At 45.9% G+C, this 16125-nt stretch overlaps 1 protein-coding gene and 1 long non-coding RNA gene across 2 annotated transcripts in view; both read left to right on the top strand.

Annotated features, from left to right (window-relative positions):
• Positions 1-6807, top strand: part of LOC126184912 (uncharacterized) — a 495668-nt gene extending 488861 nt beyond the window's left edge. The window contains exon 3 of the long non-coding RNA XR_007536903.1: positions 6704-6807. This is a non-coding gene — a long non-coding RNA (uncharacterized LOC126184912). The remainder of the gene's footprint in view (positions 1-6703) is intronic.
• Positions 6808-6832: 25 nt separating this feature from the next.
• Positions 6833-16125, top strand: part of LOC126184435 (uncharacterized) — a 110506-nt gene continuing 101213 nt past the window's right edge. Inside the window, exon 1 of the mRNA XM_049926827.1 lies at positions 6833-6956. Within this exon, the coding sequence (XP_049782784.1) occupies positions 6840-6956 (117 nt within the window). The 5' untranslated portion in view covers positions 6833-6839. The remainder of the gene's footprint in view (positions 6957-16125) is intronic.

Raw genomic sequence — 16125 nt, 5'->3', positions numbered from 1 at the left:
ATATTTCGATGATCGTGTGATTGCTTTGGGCTATCCGAAACATACAGGAGGCGGCGTGGATTGGCCTCCCTATTCGCCAGACATGAACCCCTGTGACTTCTTTCTGTGGGGACACTTGAAAGACCAGGTGTACCGCCAGAATCCAGAAACAATTGAACAGCTGAAGCAGTACATCTCATCTGCATGTGAAGCCATTCCGCCAGACACGTTGTCAAAGGTTTCATTCAGAGACTACGCCATATTATTGCTACGCATGGTGGATATGTGGAAAATATCGTACTATAGAGTTTCCCAGACCGCAGCGCCATCTGTTGTTGAAAATTGTAACTACTGTAATTTCGAAAGTTTGTCTGCCTGAAAATTTACTGTTGTCCCAAGCATATTGCAACAAACGGTGTATTTCTATCGCTGCTCGTTTAGTTTTTATTGCCGTTTCAAATATACCGGTCATTTTTGAAACACCCTGTATGATGCTCCTATGTCCCTCATGGCACTTATTCGACCTTCCTCAAAATAGGAAAGAGCTCGATGAGCTGCATGTGCGATTAATCTACATAATCTTTGCGTGTTTTTGGTACTTGCATTGTTTAATTCATAAATTTCGGGCGTATTATAGTATTTGAGAGTTGTAGCATCGCGTTTTAGTACCTGAATAGTGTAAATTCGCGTAGTCGTCTGTCATCTGTTTTTGTTTTGAACGGCCAGTGTCGGTTGGTCACAGTCAGTGTGCTCCCTGCCGCCGTTGGATAAGCAGCTGCAGCAGCAAGTCGTATACTCCTAGCTCACTCATTTGTTACATAGTTTAATTCTTAATTTCTTTGCGTGTTTTTGGTACTTGCATTGTTTAATTCATAAATTTCGGGCGTATTATAGTATTTGAGAGTTGTAGCATCACGTTTTAGTACTCGAATAGTGTTAAATCGCGTAGTCTCCTTCCGCCGCCGAGCAGTGTGTCAGCAGTGCACAAGTGGCAGCATTACTGCATTTACTAGGCAATCTTGTATTTTAATAACCGCTTCAATTTTGTGTCGTTTTGTTTGCGCTCTCTGTAGATCAGTTCAGACGTTCTTTGCACAAGTTTTTAGCATGGATAGGGACTGCAACTGCTGTGTTCGGATGCAGGCTGAGTTGGCATCCCTTCGCTCCCAGCTTCAGGCAGTGTTGGCTTCGGTCACACAGCTTGAGGCTGTTGCCAATGGGCATCACTGTGGGGGTCCGGATGGGGGTTTGTCGGGGACGGCCAGCTCGTCCCACGCATCCCCCGATCGGACTACGACTGTGGTTGCCCGGGATACTGCCCGCATTGAGGCTGATCCCTCACCTGTGGTAGAGTGGGAGGTCGTCTCAAGGTGTGGCAGGGGGCGAAAGACATTCCGGAGGGCTGAACGGAAGGCCTCTCCAGTTTGTCTGACGAACCGGTTTCAGGCTCTGTCTCAGGCTGATACTGATCTTCAGCCTGACATGGCTGCTTGTCCTGTTCCAGAGGTTGCCCCTCAGTCTGCAAGATCCGGGCAGTCGCAGAGGGTGGGCTTACTGGTAGTTGGGAGCTCCAACGTCAGGCGCGTAATGGGGCCCCTTAGGGATATGGCAGCAAGGGAGGGGAAGAAAACCAAAGTGCACTCCGTGTGCATACCGGGGGGAGTCATTCCAGATGTGGAAAGGGTCCTTCCGGATGCCATGAAGGGTACAGGGTGCACCCATCTGCAGGTGGTCGCTCATGTCGGCACCAATGATGTGTGTCGCTATGGATCGGAGGAAATCCTCTCTGGCTTCCGGCGGCTATCTGATTTGGTGAAGACTGCCAGTCTCGCTAGCGGGATGAAAGCAGAGCTCACCATCTGCAGCATCGTCGACAGGACTGACTGCGGACCTTTGGTACAGAGCCGAGTGGAGGGTCTGAATCAGAGGCTGAGACGGTTCTGCGACCATGTGGGCTGCAGATTCCTCGACTTGCACCATAGGGTGGTGGGGTTTCGGGTTCCACTGGATAGGTCAGGAGTCCACTACACGCAACAAGCGGCTACACGGGTAGCAGGGGTTGTGTGGCGTGGGCTGGGCGGTTTTTTAGGTTAGATGGCCTCGGGCAAGTGCAGAAAGGGCAACAGCCTCAACGGGTGCGGGGCAAAGTCAGGACATGCGGGGACCAAGCAGCAATCGGTATTGTAATTGTAAACTGTCGAAGCTGCGTTGGTAAAGTACCGGAACTTCAAGCGCTGATAGAAAGCACCGAAGCTGAAATCGTTATAGGTACAGAAAGCTGGCTGAAGCCAGAGATAAATTCTGCCGAAATTTTTACAAAGGCACAGACGGTGTTTAGAAAGGATAGATTGCATGCAACCGGTGGTGGAGTGTTCGTCGCTGTTAGTAGTAGTTTATCCTGTAGTGAAGTAGAAGTGGATAGTTCCTGTGAATTATTATGGGTGGAGGTTACACTCAACAACCGAGCTAGGTTAATAATTGGCTCCTTTTACCGACCGCCCGACTCAGCAGCATTAGTGGCAGAACAACTGAGAGAAAATTTGGAATACATTTCACATAAATTTTCTCAGCATGTTATGGTCTTAGGTGGAGATTTCAATTTACCAGATATAGACTGGGACACTCAGATGTTTAGGACGGGTGGTAGGGACAGAGCATCGAGTGACATTATACTGAGTGCACTATCCGAAAATTACCTCGAGCAATTAAACAGAGAACCGACTCGTGAAGATAACATCTTGGACCTACTGATAACAAACAGACCCGAACTTTTCGACTCTGTAAGTGCAGAACAGGGAATCAGTGATCATAAGGCCGTTGCAGCATCCCTGAATATGGAAGTTAATAGGAATATAAAAAAAGGGAGGAAGGTTTATCTGTTTAGCAAGAGTAATAGAAGGCAGATTTCAGACTACCTAACAGATCAAAACGAAAATTTCTGTTCCGACACTGACAATGTTGAGTGTTTATGGAAAAAGTTCAAGGCAATCGTAAAATGCGTTTTAGACAGGTACGTGCCGAGCAAAACTGTGAGGGACGGGAAAAACCCACCGTGGTACAACAACAAAGTTAGGAAACTACTGCGAAAGCAAAGAGAGCTTCACTCCAAGTTTAAACGCAGCCAAAACCTCTCAGACAAACAGAAGCTAAACGATGTCAAAGTTAGCGTAAGGAGGGCTATGCGTGAAGCGTTCAGTGAATTCGAAAGTAAAATACTAGGTACCGACTTGACAGAAAATCCTAGGAAGTTCTGGTCTTACGTTAAATCAGAAAGTGGCTCGAAACATCATGTCCAGACACTCCGGGATGATGATGGCATTGAAACAGAGGATGACAAGCGTAAAGCTGAAATACTAAACACCTTTTTCCAAAGCTGTTTCACAGAGGAAGACCGCACTGCAGTTCCTTCTCTAAATCCTCGCACCAACGAAAAAATGGCTGACATTGAAATAAGTGTCCAAGGAATAGAAAAGCAACTGGAATCACTCAACAGAGGAAAGTCCACTGGACCTGACGGGATACCAATTCGATTCTACACAGAGTACGCGAAAGAACTTGCCCCCCTTCTAACAGCGGTGTACCGCAAGTCTCTAGAGGAACGGAAGATTCCAAATGATTGGAAAAGAGCACAGGTAGTCCCAGTCTTCAAGAAGGGTCGTCGAGCAGATGCGCAAAACTATAGACCTATCTCTCTGACGTCGATCTGTTGTAGAATTTTAGAACATGTCTTTTGCTCGAGTATCATGTCGTTTTTGGAAACTCAGAATCTACTATGTAGGAATCAACATGGATTCCGGAAACAGCGATCGTGTGAAACCCAACTCGCTTTATTTGTTCATGAGACCCAGAAAATATTAGATACAGGCTCCCAGATAGATGCCATTTTCCTTGACTTCCGGAAGGCGTTCGATACAGTTCCGCACTGTCGCCTGATAAACAAAGTAAGAGCCTACGGAATATCAGACCAGCTGTGTGGCTGGATTGAAGAGTTTTTAGCAAACAGAACACAGCATGTTGTTCTCAATGGAGAGACATCTACAGACGTTAAAGTAACCTCTGGCGTGCCACAGGGGAGTGTTATGGGACCATTGCTTTTCACAATATATATAAATGACCTAGTAGATAGTGTCGGAAGTTCCATGCGGCTTTTCGCGGATGATGCTGTAGTATACAGAGAAGTTGCAGCATTAGAAAATTGTAGCGAAATGCAGGAAGATCTGCAGCGGATAGGCACTTGGTGCAGGGAGTGGCAACTGACCCTTAACATAGACAAATGTAATGTATTGCGAATACATAGAAAGAAGGATCCTTTATTGTATCATTATATGATAGCGGAACAAACACTGGTAGCAGTTACTTCTGTAAAATATCTGGGAGTATGCGTGCGGAACGATTTGAAGTGGAATGATCATATAAAATTAATTGTTGGTAAGGCGGGTACCAGGTTGAGATTCATTGGGAGAGTCCTTAGAAAATGTAGTCCATCAACAAAGGAGGTGGCTTACAAAACACTCGTTCGACCTATACTTCAGTATTGCTCATCAGTGTGGGATCCGTACCAGATCGGGTTGACGGAGGAGATAGAGAAGATCCAAAGAAGAGCGGCGCGTTTCGTCACAGGGTTATTTGGTAACCGTGATAGCGTTACGGAGATGTTTAACAAACTCAAGTGGCAGACTCTGCAAGAGAGGCGCTCTGCATCGCGGTGTAGCTTGCTCGCCAGGTTTCGAGAGGGTGCGTTTCTGGATGTATCGAATATATTGCTTCCCCCTACTTATACCTCCCGAGGAGATCACGAATGTAAAATTAGAGAGATTAGAGCGCGCACAGAGGCTTTCAGACAGTCGTTCTTCCCGCGAACCATACGCGACTGGAACAGGAAAGGGAGATAATGACAGTGGCACGTAAAGTGCCCTCCGCCACACACCGTTGGGTGGCTTGCGGAGTATAAATGTAGATGTAGATGTAGATGAACCCATAAGCATGGAAACACCGCATTGTCAGTTTCTCATCGGTCGAGTAAGGTGTTCATGGTGTGACGCTTTTCACGTTTGTCTGTGTATTCAGACTGTCGAGGTGATAAGAGCGTTCTCTTTTCAAAAGACCATTGAGACCCTTTCGCTACAACGTGAAATTCGTACCTATGACCAAATACTTGTGGCTCAGATAGTTCAACGGAGCCAGTGAAAACACGTAAACAAAATACATCTAATTTAGACACTACTTCTTCTTCTTCTTCTTCTTCTTCTTCTTCTTCTACATATCTTAATCAATGGCTGCAAGTCGCTTCTGTATGTTTCCATTGTCTTCGATTTTGAGTAACGTGGAACCATCGTATTACAGTCACCAGCTTCACGTCATCAAGCCATATCTTTTGACGTCTTCCAGCGCCTCTCTTGTAGTCCCATGACCTGCTGTGAAAAATTCTACCGGTCCACCTCTTGTGATCTTGCAAAGATACGTCTTTGACCCATTGCCACTTCAGGGTGGCAAGTCTCTCTAGGACGTCTGTTACCTTTGTTCTCCTGCTAATGTCCTCTGATAGAATCCTATCCCTGAGGCTCAATCCTAGCATATATCGCTCCACGGCTCGTTGTGAGCGCTGTAGTTTACGAACATTTGCCTTAGAGTCACAGTTTCCCCGCCGTAGGCCGGTAGGGTCCATGTATTATAACACTAGCCTTGAGAATTTCTGTTCTTTGATTGTTTTTCCCTAGATTAATTTTGTGGAGAAGGTAAATGTATTCACCAACAACTTCTGTAGGCTGGTTTCCGACTGTAAGTGGTTGCTTGTTCAGGGTTAGTAGTTTCGTTTTATTGATGCTCATTTCCAATCCAGTATTTGTAGAGGCATCATATTCTTTAGTTCTTAAAAGTCTTCACTGGTGACCACAACATCGTCAGCAAAAGGCAGGTGGTTCAGATATGAGGCATTGATTTTTTATTCCAGCCTGGTGATTTGAAAATATCTCCCAATGCAAGGGCGAATAGTTTCGTAGAGATGGTGTCACTTTAGAGAACTCCTTTGTCGATCTGGATCAAAGTGGTGATAAGTTCTTCATCCACTGTGACAGGGTTGCTTGTTCATAAATGTATTTCAGGAGCTTTATAAACCGGCATTTCCAAGGACAGTTATGACTGCCAAAATCTCCACGGAGTCGAAATATTGTCTGTACTCTATACAGGCCAGATGAAAGCTCATGATGTACTTGGTTGCTTTCTCAAGAAGAAGACGAATGGTCTGGATATGATCCATAGCCGAAAAACCTTTTGCGTAATATCGTTCGCCGGCCGTTGTGGCCGAGCGGTTCTAGGCGCTTCAGTCTGGAACCGCGCGACCGCTACGGTCGCAGGTTCTAATCCTGCCTCTGGCGTGGATGTGTGTGATGTCCTTAGGTTAGTTAGGTTTAAGTAGCTCTCAGTTCTAGGGGACTGATGACCTCAGATGTTAAGTCCCATAGTGCTCAGAGCCATTTGAACCATTTTTTGAAATATCGTTCTCTTAACGGGTTGATACAAATCCAGCTCTCTTGTGAAGCGGTTTGTTACAATTTTAGTCAGGAGTTTGTAAAAACGTGATAACAAATGAACTGTATGGTAGTTCTCCAAGTTTGCCTTACCACTCTGTTTGAAGAGTAATACCACTTAACCCATATTTCCATTTTTCTGTTTAACGCCAGTTGCTGGTCAGTCATACATGTGGATGTGTTCTGTTCGCCTACAGGCGTGCCGTGATCGGTGGTAGTGCTTTGGAACTGGGCGCCATGTCGGGCCCTGCGGCGCCGGCGGCGTCTACGTCTGCGTCGACGTCGGCGTCGGCGACGGCGGCCATCGAGTTCAGCGTGGACGCGGACGCGGCGATGGCGCCGCAGGGTGCCAAGGACGATCTCAGCATCGTCTACCACCCGTGCAAGCGCTACCGCCGCCCGCCCGCGCGCCGCCACAATCCGCTGCTCGACACCATCAGCTGCATACAGGTACGGCGCTTTTTCTCTCATTCTGCTTATACGTTCTTAACGTATCCCTATGTCACATAAGCACACAGAACAAAAAATTTGTCGCCCAGAAGACATCTCGTTAATACCGTGTAACACCCCTCTAGCATTAATGGTGTCCTCAGCTCGGAACTTCTTTACGTATGCCATGTCCAGCTAAAGCCACTCACTGATGATTGCGTGCGTCAGAGCTACCAAATTGCGGGAAGTTCTCTCCTACTTTCCACCCGCTGGTCCAGATAGTCCTAGACTATCTAGACTATCTCATATGGAAATGGAAATGAGCGTTTGGCGTTATAGGCCCGGAGGTCCCTTACGGGGCAGGTCCGGCCGCCTTGCTGCAGGTCTTATTACATTCGACGCCACATTGGGTGACCTGCGCCCCGGATGGGGATGAAATGATGATGAAGACAACACAACACCCAGTCCCTGAGCGGAGAAAATCACCGACCCAGTCGGGAATCGAACCCGGGCCTCTTAGGACGTCAGTCAGTCACACTGACAATTCAGGTATCGGGGCGGAGTTTTCTCAAATGAAAACTAACGATTTAAATGGCCAATCGAGGTGACAGTGACCTGCTGGATGTTCGTTACACTAGCAACGTATTCTTGCAGTCCTATTAACACGACTGTTGTCGTCTTAGAAGACAAGAGTATCCGCAACATACTCGTTACGAAGATGTGGGAGAATGTTCGGTCACCAAGAATGTTAAAATAAAGACCCTGGTTCATTTTCATTGTAACCTGAATGGGTAGGCCCAAAAAATGGTTCAAATGGCTCGAAGCACTATGGGGATTAACATCCGAGGTCATCAGTCCCCTAGACCTAGAACTAACCAACCTAAAGACATCACACACACCCATGCCCGAGGCAGGATTCGAGCCTGCGACCGTAGAAGCAGCGCGGTTCCGGACGGAAGCGCCTAGAACCACTCGGCCACAGCAGCCGGCTGGGTAGGCCCAAAACATGGTATATGAAATAGAGGAATGGGAAGGGAAGGGCAGGTGTAGATGGGAAACTAGTGACTTCCAGCCTCACAGGGCGTTGTCGAAGTGCAGTGGCGAAAGTTGAAAATTTGTACTGGACTGAGACTCGAAGCCAGATTTACCGCCTCTCGTGAGCGGTTGCTTTAACCGCTTCGACCGTCTGCAACTGTCTCTGGACGACCCAAATTTCATGTACCAAAATGTTGCAGAACCTCCTCTGTCTGGATTATACCCTCCATGCACTGCTGATTATATGTCTCACTGGGCCATCGGTCCACTAGACGAAAAAGGACAGTATGAAATTTGAATGATAATGTTCCTGTAACTGCATGAACGGCAAGTTATTATTTTATCCTCGACATGTTTTGATGACTGTACTATCGTAATCATGTGGAAGGCCTCCATTCCTAACTGTTCTTAGAGAAAACAAATTAGCGATATTCTGCAGACACGTATGATGTAGTCAGAAGCTTATGATGTATCTGGTACTGGAACTAACAAACTACATTACACACGTCATTTACAGTTGTGACATAGTCAATAGTTGTACGGACATGAAAGGTACTTAGTTATTTGGTACTGAGCGAGGTGGTGCAGTGGTTAGCACACTGGACTCGCATTCGGGAGGACCACTGTTCAAACCCGTCTCCGGCCATCCTGATTTAGGTTTTCCGTAATTTCCCTAAATCGTTTCAGTCAAATGTCGGAATGGTTCCTGTGAAAGGGCACGGCCGATTTCCTTCCCCATCCTTCCCTAATCCGAGCTTGTGTTCCATATCTACTGACCTCGCTGTTCACGGGACGTTAAACACTACTATCCCCCTCCTCCTTATTTGGTAGTTAATGCTGGCTGGATTTTCTGAGTGAAATATTTATAAAATGCAACTGATAAAGCAATTATTAAAAATCGTGAAATTTAGATAAGGATTTGGGATTGTACTGTAATATAAAAGACTGTGTTTCGGATTTATTGGCCGGCCGGGGTGGTTCTAGGCGCTACAGCCTGGAACCACGCGACCGCTACGGTCGCAGGTTCGAATACTGCCTCGGACATGGATGTGTGTGATGTCCTTAGGCTAGTTAGGTTTAAGTAGTTCTAAGTTCTAGAGGATTGATGACCTTAGAAGTTAAGTCCCATAGTGCTCAGAGCCATTTGAACCATTTTCGGATTTATTAACGCAGCACTACAGATAAAGATAATCAACCTAATGGTCCCTACTTATGATATAAATGACGTAGAGGTTCAGTAACAGAGAGAAACTGATGCACATAAAACTGTCCACTCGTTTACGACTGCTTGTAATATCCGATGGAATGTGAAAGGTTGGGAAATGCGTGCCTCAGTGCGTGGAGTGGATACACAAAAGATATCATTAACACATCTGTTGGTGCTCTCTGTACTACAGGAAAGATATATATGTGACTAGTATAGGTTCAGCAGAAAGGGTGATCCTCAACCATGGACAGACATGAAATTAAATAAATATTTTTAATTGATTTTGAATGAAATGGGAGGAAATTGCCACTGCATGTAGGTATTCATTCGACTGGCAAAGCCGCGTACTGTGCATGTAGTATATTGGTTCATACGTTAGTTAATGATACAAGAACATGTGCGCTGTGTGAGAGACTAGTGGTTACACCTCTGGTAGACATGTGGACAAAAGAAAACTCATCTTTTCAAAGAAAAGTCCTCCTACAACTAATCCACACGTCTGGTAAACAAGCGTTGAAGGCGCAAACATTTAATATCAACTGGAAGAATAGAATGCTCAGTTACTAATACAGACAACGTGATGGGTTACCGAAACGAAATCACTGGCACAAAACCTGCAGTAAATCAGCAAACCGATGAAACTGAATTAATACTGTGAGCCACAAATATTCGCCATGGATAAAATTGAAACATTTATGGTCAATTAAGTGTCCTAACAGTTCAGAAAGACTAAGTTGCTTTGTGCTACTACTCCACATGGAGAGACTTCTTGAGTGCGAGGTCGCAAAAAGGCAATGATGTACGGCGTTTGGCATTCGACGCCCCACATATTGTCTACCATGCAGCCACAATATTGGCTGCTAATGTCAACTAGTGTCGGGCCTGGAGGTATCCAATGGTGAGCACAGCATGTGGGTATGGATCGTAGTTGAACTGCTCAGTCGACTAGTAAAACACAGTAGTGGTACACTGCTAGTGGTGTTTATACAAAGCTAAGCAATGACAATGATAAACAAAGCAAATACTGCATTATATCTACAACAACAGTTTCCGAAGTTCACAATTCGTCAAAAAGGACCACAAGGAATTTTGCAGAGTGAGAACAAAGTGGCAGATGAAATATTAGCGTTTCTGCAAGATGAGTCTGTGGAATGTGTGCTGTCGTATACGCTCGACTGTGCGGACTATGTACATGAGAAGTTCAATGATGACGTTACGTGTTTAACAAATAAGTGATACTGAAACAGATGTCGAGCCATGCAGTTCATCATCCTTGCTAGAAAAAGAGTCACAAATCACGTCTGCACTGAAACGTAGTAAAGGACTATATTTGTCCAAGATGTGGGCGCTAAACGTAATTGCGTACATGGAAGATCATCCCCAGTATTTCTATCGCTTGAGCCTTGTCCCGCAGGGTCAGCCATCGTTACTCGGATTTGGCATGTTAATGTTTAAGGGGTGGCCGGATGACCCTCCTGCCGCCATCCCGTACCCGCCGGGACGGAATTAGTGCACCCCAACTGTCTGGGTCAAGTGTAATCCATGGAATAGTGCGAAAGTGTTCAGATGTCTGCGAGCCGTGTAACTGAGGCGGAACATGGGGACCAGCCCGGTAGTCACCTAGCGGGATGTGGAAAAACGCCTAAAAACCACATCCAGGCTGGCCGGCACACCTGCCCCCGTCGTTAATCCGCCGGGCGGATTCGATCCGGGGCCGGTGCGCCTACCCGAGTCCAGGAAGCAGCGCGTTAGCGCTCTCGGCTACCCTGTCGGATCGAAGATCATCCCCAGTACAGTAAAAAAAAGTTATGTACATAAAATTACGCTTGACTAGACTACAGTGATTCCAACTGAAGCAGTGGATGGTTGCATAACTTCAAACAGTGGTACAGGATTGGAAGACGTAAGATAACGAAATTTCAAACAAAACTTCGACTTGACTATTGACAGCACACTGCAGAATCGACACGAAAATTTGTAGATGAGATAAACAAACTTATCCCATCGTTCAGTAAGGAATTTGTTTTCAGCTCCAACCAATCGGCATTTCAAGAGGAAATGCGAATGAAAGAAAACCCAGAAATTAAAGATACCAACGCCACGCGGAGTGGCCGCGCGGTTAGAGGCGCCATGTCACTGATTGCGCGGCCTCTCCCGCCGGAGGTTCGAGACCTCCCTCGGGCATGGTTGTGTGTGTGTTGTTCTTAGCATAAGTTAGTTTAAGTAGTGTGTAAGTCTAGCGACCGATGACCTCAGCAGTTTGGTCCCTTAGGAATTCACACACATTTGAACATTTTTAAAGATACCAAGAGAGTTGTATCAAGATCAACTAACATCAATGTCTTAACGCATTCTTATACAATAATGGCGACTGTTAATCTGGATGATAAATCGGTTGGAAAGTCATTTATTGTGCTGCGAGAAGCTGGCGGTGTCCTGGCCCCTACTATTCCTTGTCGTGTGCGTGATCTTGTAAGGCCAGTAAGGAATGTTTACGTCATAGCAAATAAGAGTGGGAAATGGGCATAAGAGAACTTCAGCTATGGTATAAGCACTGCTTTTGACCAACAGCTGGTCAAAATAAATAGCTTTTGCTTGATTCCTGGTCTGTGTTCCTTTAGAGCAAAGTATCCCTCCTGAGAAATGTGTGAAATTGCACTTCATACGACCTGGAACCACAGGACAAATGCAGCCTCTAGATGTCTGTTTTATCCGTGCCTATAAAACATATTATCGCACTATCTACAGCTACGCCTTAATGGATAGCCAGTTGCACGATAAGCTCCAGGACAACCTGTTTCTCATTCGGTTGCGTGCTATCACGTTACATCAGTTCTCAACACCCCGTTACACCAACATCAGTGTATATGCATTTTTTAGGAGTGGGTACCTAGCTGAACGACCTTCACGGTTTATAACTCGCAAGCAGTTCCCCTTCTATCTTGATGGTGCGAACCTTTGTGATCGCTGTGGGGCGCCATTTCTCGTTCGGTGTTCACGGTGAAAGTCAGTGGTTTGTTTTGAACATTTCTCGAATGTCGACGATGTCCATTCTGTGAAGTGTAATACATAGATCCCATAGAAGGTTCATCTCTGCATCTCCCAGACACTCCTTTTCTGTCGCCCTCCTGATGCACGTGGTGAGTCATTAGCAGCTAATATTTTTCCTTTCATAATTGTTTACACAGCACTTTGAAATGAGCCATACTAAAGATTGAGCTTGTGATCTTGCACTCAAGTGGTTCCTTGTCAAACATTAGCGCGCACGAAAAATCAGGTGGGAGTAGTTACAACAAATACCCCTAACATACAAAGGCTGAAATACACTACTGGCCATTAAAACTGCTACACCACGAAGATGATGTGCTACAGAAGCGAAATTTAACCGACAGGAAGAAGATGCTGTGATGTGCAAATGATTAGCTTTTCGGAGCATTCACACAAGGTTGGCGCCGGTGGTGACACCTACAACGTGCTGACATGAGGAAAGTTTCCAACTGATTTCTCACACACAAACAACAGTTGACCGGCGTTGCCTGGTGAAACGTTATTGTGATGCCTCGTGTAAGGAGGAGAAATGCGTACCATCACGTTCCCGAGTTTGATAAAGATCGGATTGTAGCCTATCGCGATTGCGGTTTATGGTATCGCGACATTGCTCCTCCCGTTGGTCGAGATCCAATGACTGTTAGCAGAATATGGAATCGGTGGGTTCAGGAGGGTAATACGGAACGCCGTGCTGGGTCCCAACGGCCTCGTATCACTAGCAGTCGAGATGACAGGCATCTTATGCACATGGCTATAACGGATCGTGCAACCGCGTCTCGATCCCTGAGTCAACAGATGGGGACGTTTGCGAGACAACAACCATCTGCACGAACAGTTCGACTACGTTTGCAGCAGCTCGGAGACCATGGCTGCGGTTACCCTTGACGCTGCATCACAGACAGGAGCGCCTACGATGGTGTACTCGACGACGAACCTGGGTGCACGAATGGAAAACCGTCATTTTTTCGGATGAATCCAGGTTCTGTTTAGAGCATCATGATGGTCGCATCCGTGTTTGGCGACATCGCGGTGAACGCACATTGGAAGCGTGTATTCGTCATCGTCATACTGGCGTATCACCCGGCGTGATGGTATGGGGTGCCATTGGCTATACGTCTCGGTCACCTCTTGTTCGCATTGACGGCACTTTGAACAGTGGACGTTACATTTCAGATGTGTTACGACCCGTGGCTCTACCCATCATTCGATCCCCGCGAAACCCCACATCTCAGCAGGATAATGCACGACCGCATGTTGCAGGTCCTGTACGGGCCTTTGTGGATACAGAAAATGTTCGACTGCTGCCCTGGCCAGCACATTCTCCAGATCTCTCACCAACTGAAAACGTCTGGTCAATGGTGGCCGAGCAACTGGCTCGTCGCAATACGCCAGTCACTACTCTTGATGAACTGTGGTATCGTGTTGAGGCTGCATGGGCAGCTGTACCTGTACACGGCATCCAAGCTCTGTTTGACTCAATGCCCAGGCGTATCAGGCCCGTTATTACGGTCAGAGGTGGTTGTTCTGGGTACTGATTTCTCAGGATCTATGCACCCAAATTGCGTGAAAATGTAATCACATGTCAGTTCTAGTATAATATATTTGTCGAATGAATACCAGTTTATTATCTGCATTTCTTCTTGGTGTAGCAATTTTAATGGCCAGTAGTGTAGAAATGTTAAACATGATTATTATTCACACACGAAATATTCAAATACCTGAATCCAGACAAGGAGAGAACATCTGAAGGATTCACCTGACCTTACCTACATCTTGGCTGAAAGACGAAACGTCACTTACATGTCCGGCTGAGACTGTCTTCCTGCTAATATTATCTCGTGGTAGCATGGGACACCATTAATTCTTCTGAGAAACATGTAATTTCCTAGTGTTACTCGAAAGCGTACGCTCTTTCTTGTACTAATTACAGCTTTCTTATCGAGCGAGATGCTGCGCTGGTTAAGGAGGAGGAGGAGGATATTAGTGTTTAACGTCCCGTCGACAACGAGGTCATTAGAGACGAAGCGCAAGCTCGGGTGAGGGAAGGATGGGGAAGGAAATCGGCCGTGCCCTTTCAAAGGAACCATCCCGGCATTTGCCTGAAGCGATTTAGGGAAATCACGGAAAACCTAAATCAGGATGGCCGGAGACGGGATTGAACCGTCGTCCTCCCGAATGCGAGTCCAGTGTGCTAACCACTGCGCCACCTCGCTCGGTGCTGGTTAAGGCAATCCATTCGTTGTTGATAGCAGCGGATGTGAATCGCCGTTTGAATAACCTAATTTGGAATTGTCCATGATTTCTCTAAATGACTTAGCAGAATGTACAAAATAGCGCATACATCGGCGGAAAGACCCAGTACTAAACGAATATACGACCGCAGTGCGTGGCCTAGTTGTTGGCATACCCTCTAGAGCGCGGGGGTCTGTGAGGTGCAAGAATGGGTTGTGGATTCGTCAGCGGCCGACCGCGCTCTGCAAAACAGGAATTGATCGTCTGTTCTCCCGGTGGGATAAATTTGTTGACATGTATGGTGATTACTTTTGAATGGATCCATTCTATGTTCCGGTTGTCCCCTATAGATCGTCTGGGACTGCAGTATTTATATCTGTGGGTTATAGTAACTGTTGGAAGACGATGTGTATCAGGTAGTCCGTCATAACCAGGGCTAATTGCTCTTCTGGGTGAAGCCGCTAAACATTAACAGTTGGTCGTTATTTTTAGTTATTTGACACATTATCCGTCTTAATCCTATATCATTCCTGTTCCTTTTTACTTAGAAACTATGGCGGATGTTTCTTCAGTTTGCTTCACTCCAATCGCGATGTCACATCTCTCTGGAATTCTGTCTCTTTGATTACAGCCCAACAATGAATCATTCTTTCATGACGAGCCTCTGAAAAGCCTAAGAATGCCATGGAGGAGTGACTCTTACGAGTAGATCTACAAAACTATACTCTTATATCTCTAACGTCGGTCTGTTGTGTTATTTAGGAATCTGTAATGTTCTCACATATTACGACATTTCTAGAGACCGAAAATCTCTTCTGCAGGAATCAGCATGGATTCCGCGAACAATGACAGTGTGATAGCCAGTTCGCTCTGTTCGCCGACGAGACGCAGAAAGCAGTAGATAGCGGCCCCAAAATTGATGCCGTATTCCTTGACATCCTAGAGACGTTCGATACAATACACTGCCTCCTGATGAACTAAGTAAAGGCATACGAAATATCAGACCAGCTGGAGGGAATTCTTCAGACGTAGAAGTAACTCCGGGCATACCCCAAAGGAGTATTGTAGGTATACTACTTTTCCCAACATACCTGCTGGATACCTTCGGAAGATCTACGCGGTTGATACTGTTGTATACGGTGCAGTCACAACGTTAGAAAATTGTAGCGAATTGCAAGAAGAACTGTAAAATATTGTTTCTGAGAGTGGGGTCCACGGACCCCTGGGGATCTGCGGCACCTAGCCAGGGGGTCCGAGACGCAAAAAACTGAAATGTGTTGTAATCAAATGGAACTCATAGATGTTATGCAATAAGTAGTTTTTCACTTACTAAAAAGAATGCAATTAGAAATTATACCAACGTTTGTAAATTTAAATGTTTTCTTACTTTACTAAATTTCTCTCCTGAAGCTGGTCAACCGCTATACAGGCGACGTCATGAGAGGAAAGTCCTTCTTTGTTAGCAAACTTTTTGAAAAGCACTTGTACATTAACTGCCCAACGCGTCGGAATTTCATGAATTTTATCTTCAAGTGGCGAAAAACTCCCCACCACTACCACCAATGTCAGTTTAAGAAAGTAAAAGTCAGTCATTCCTCTGCTTATTAAGGTCAAGTCTCAACCCCTCCCCTACCCTCCCCAATTTTGAAATTTCTAAAAAAATCACGA

The sequence above is a fragment of the Schistocerca cancellata genome, chromosome 4 (genome assembly GCF_023864275.1).
Source record: "Schistocerca cancellata isolate TAMUIC-IGC-003103 chromosome 4, iqSchCanc2.1, whole genome shotgun sequence".
Taxonomy (NCBI): Eukaryota; Metazoa; Arthropoda; class Insecta; order Orthoptera; family Acrididae; genus Schistocerca; species Schistocerca cancellata.
The sequence above is the reverse complement of the archived record's forward strand: the minus strand, read 5'-3'. Positions and strand labels throughout refer to the sequence as shown.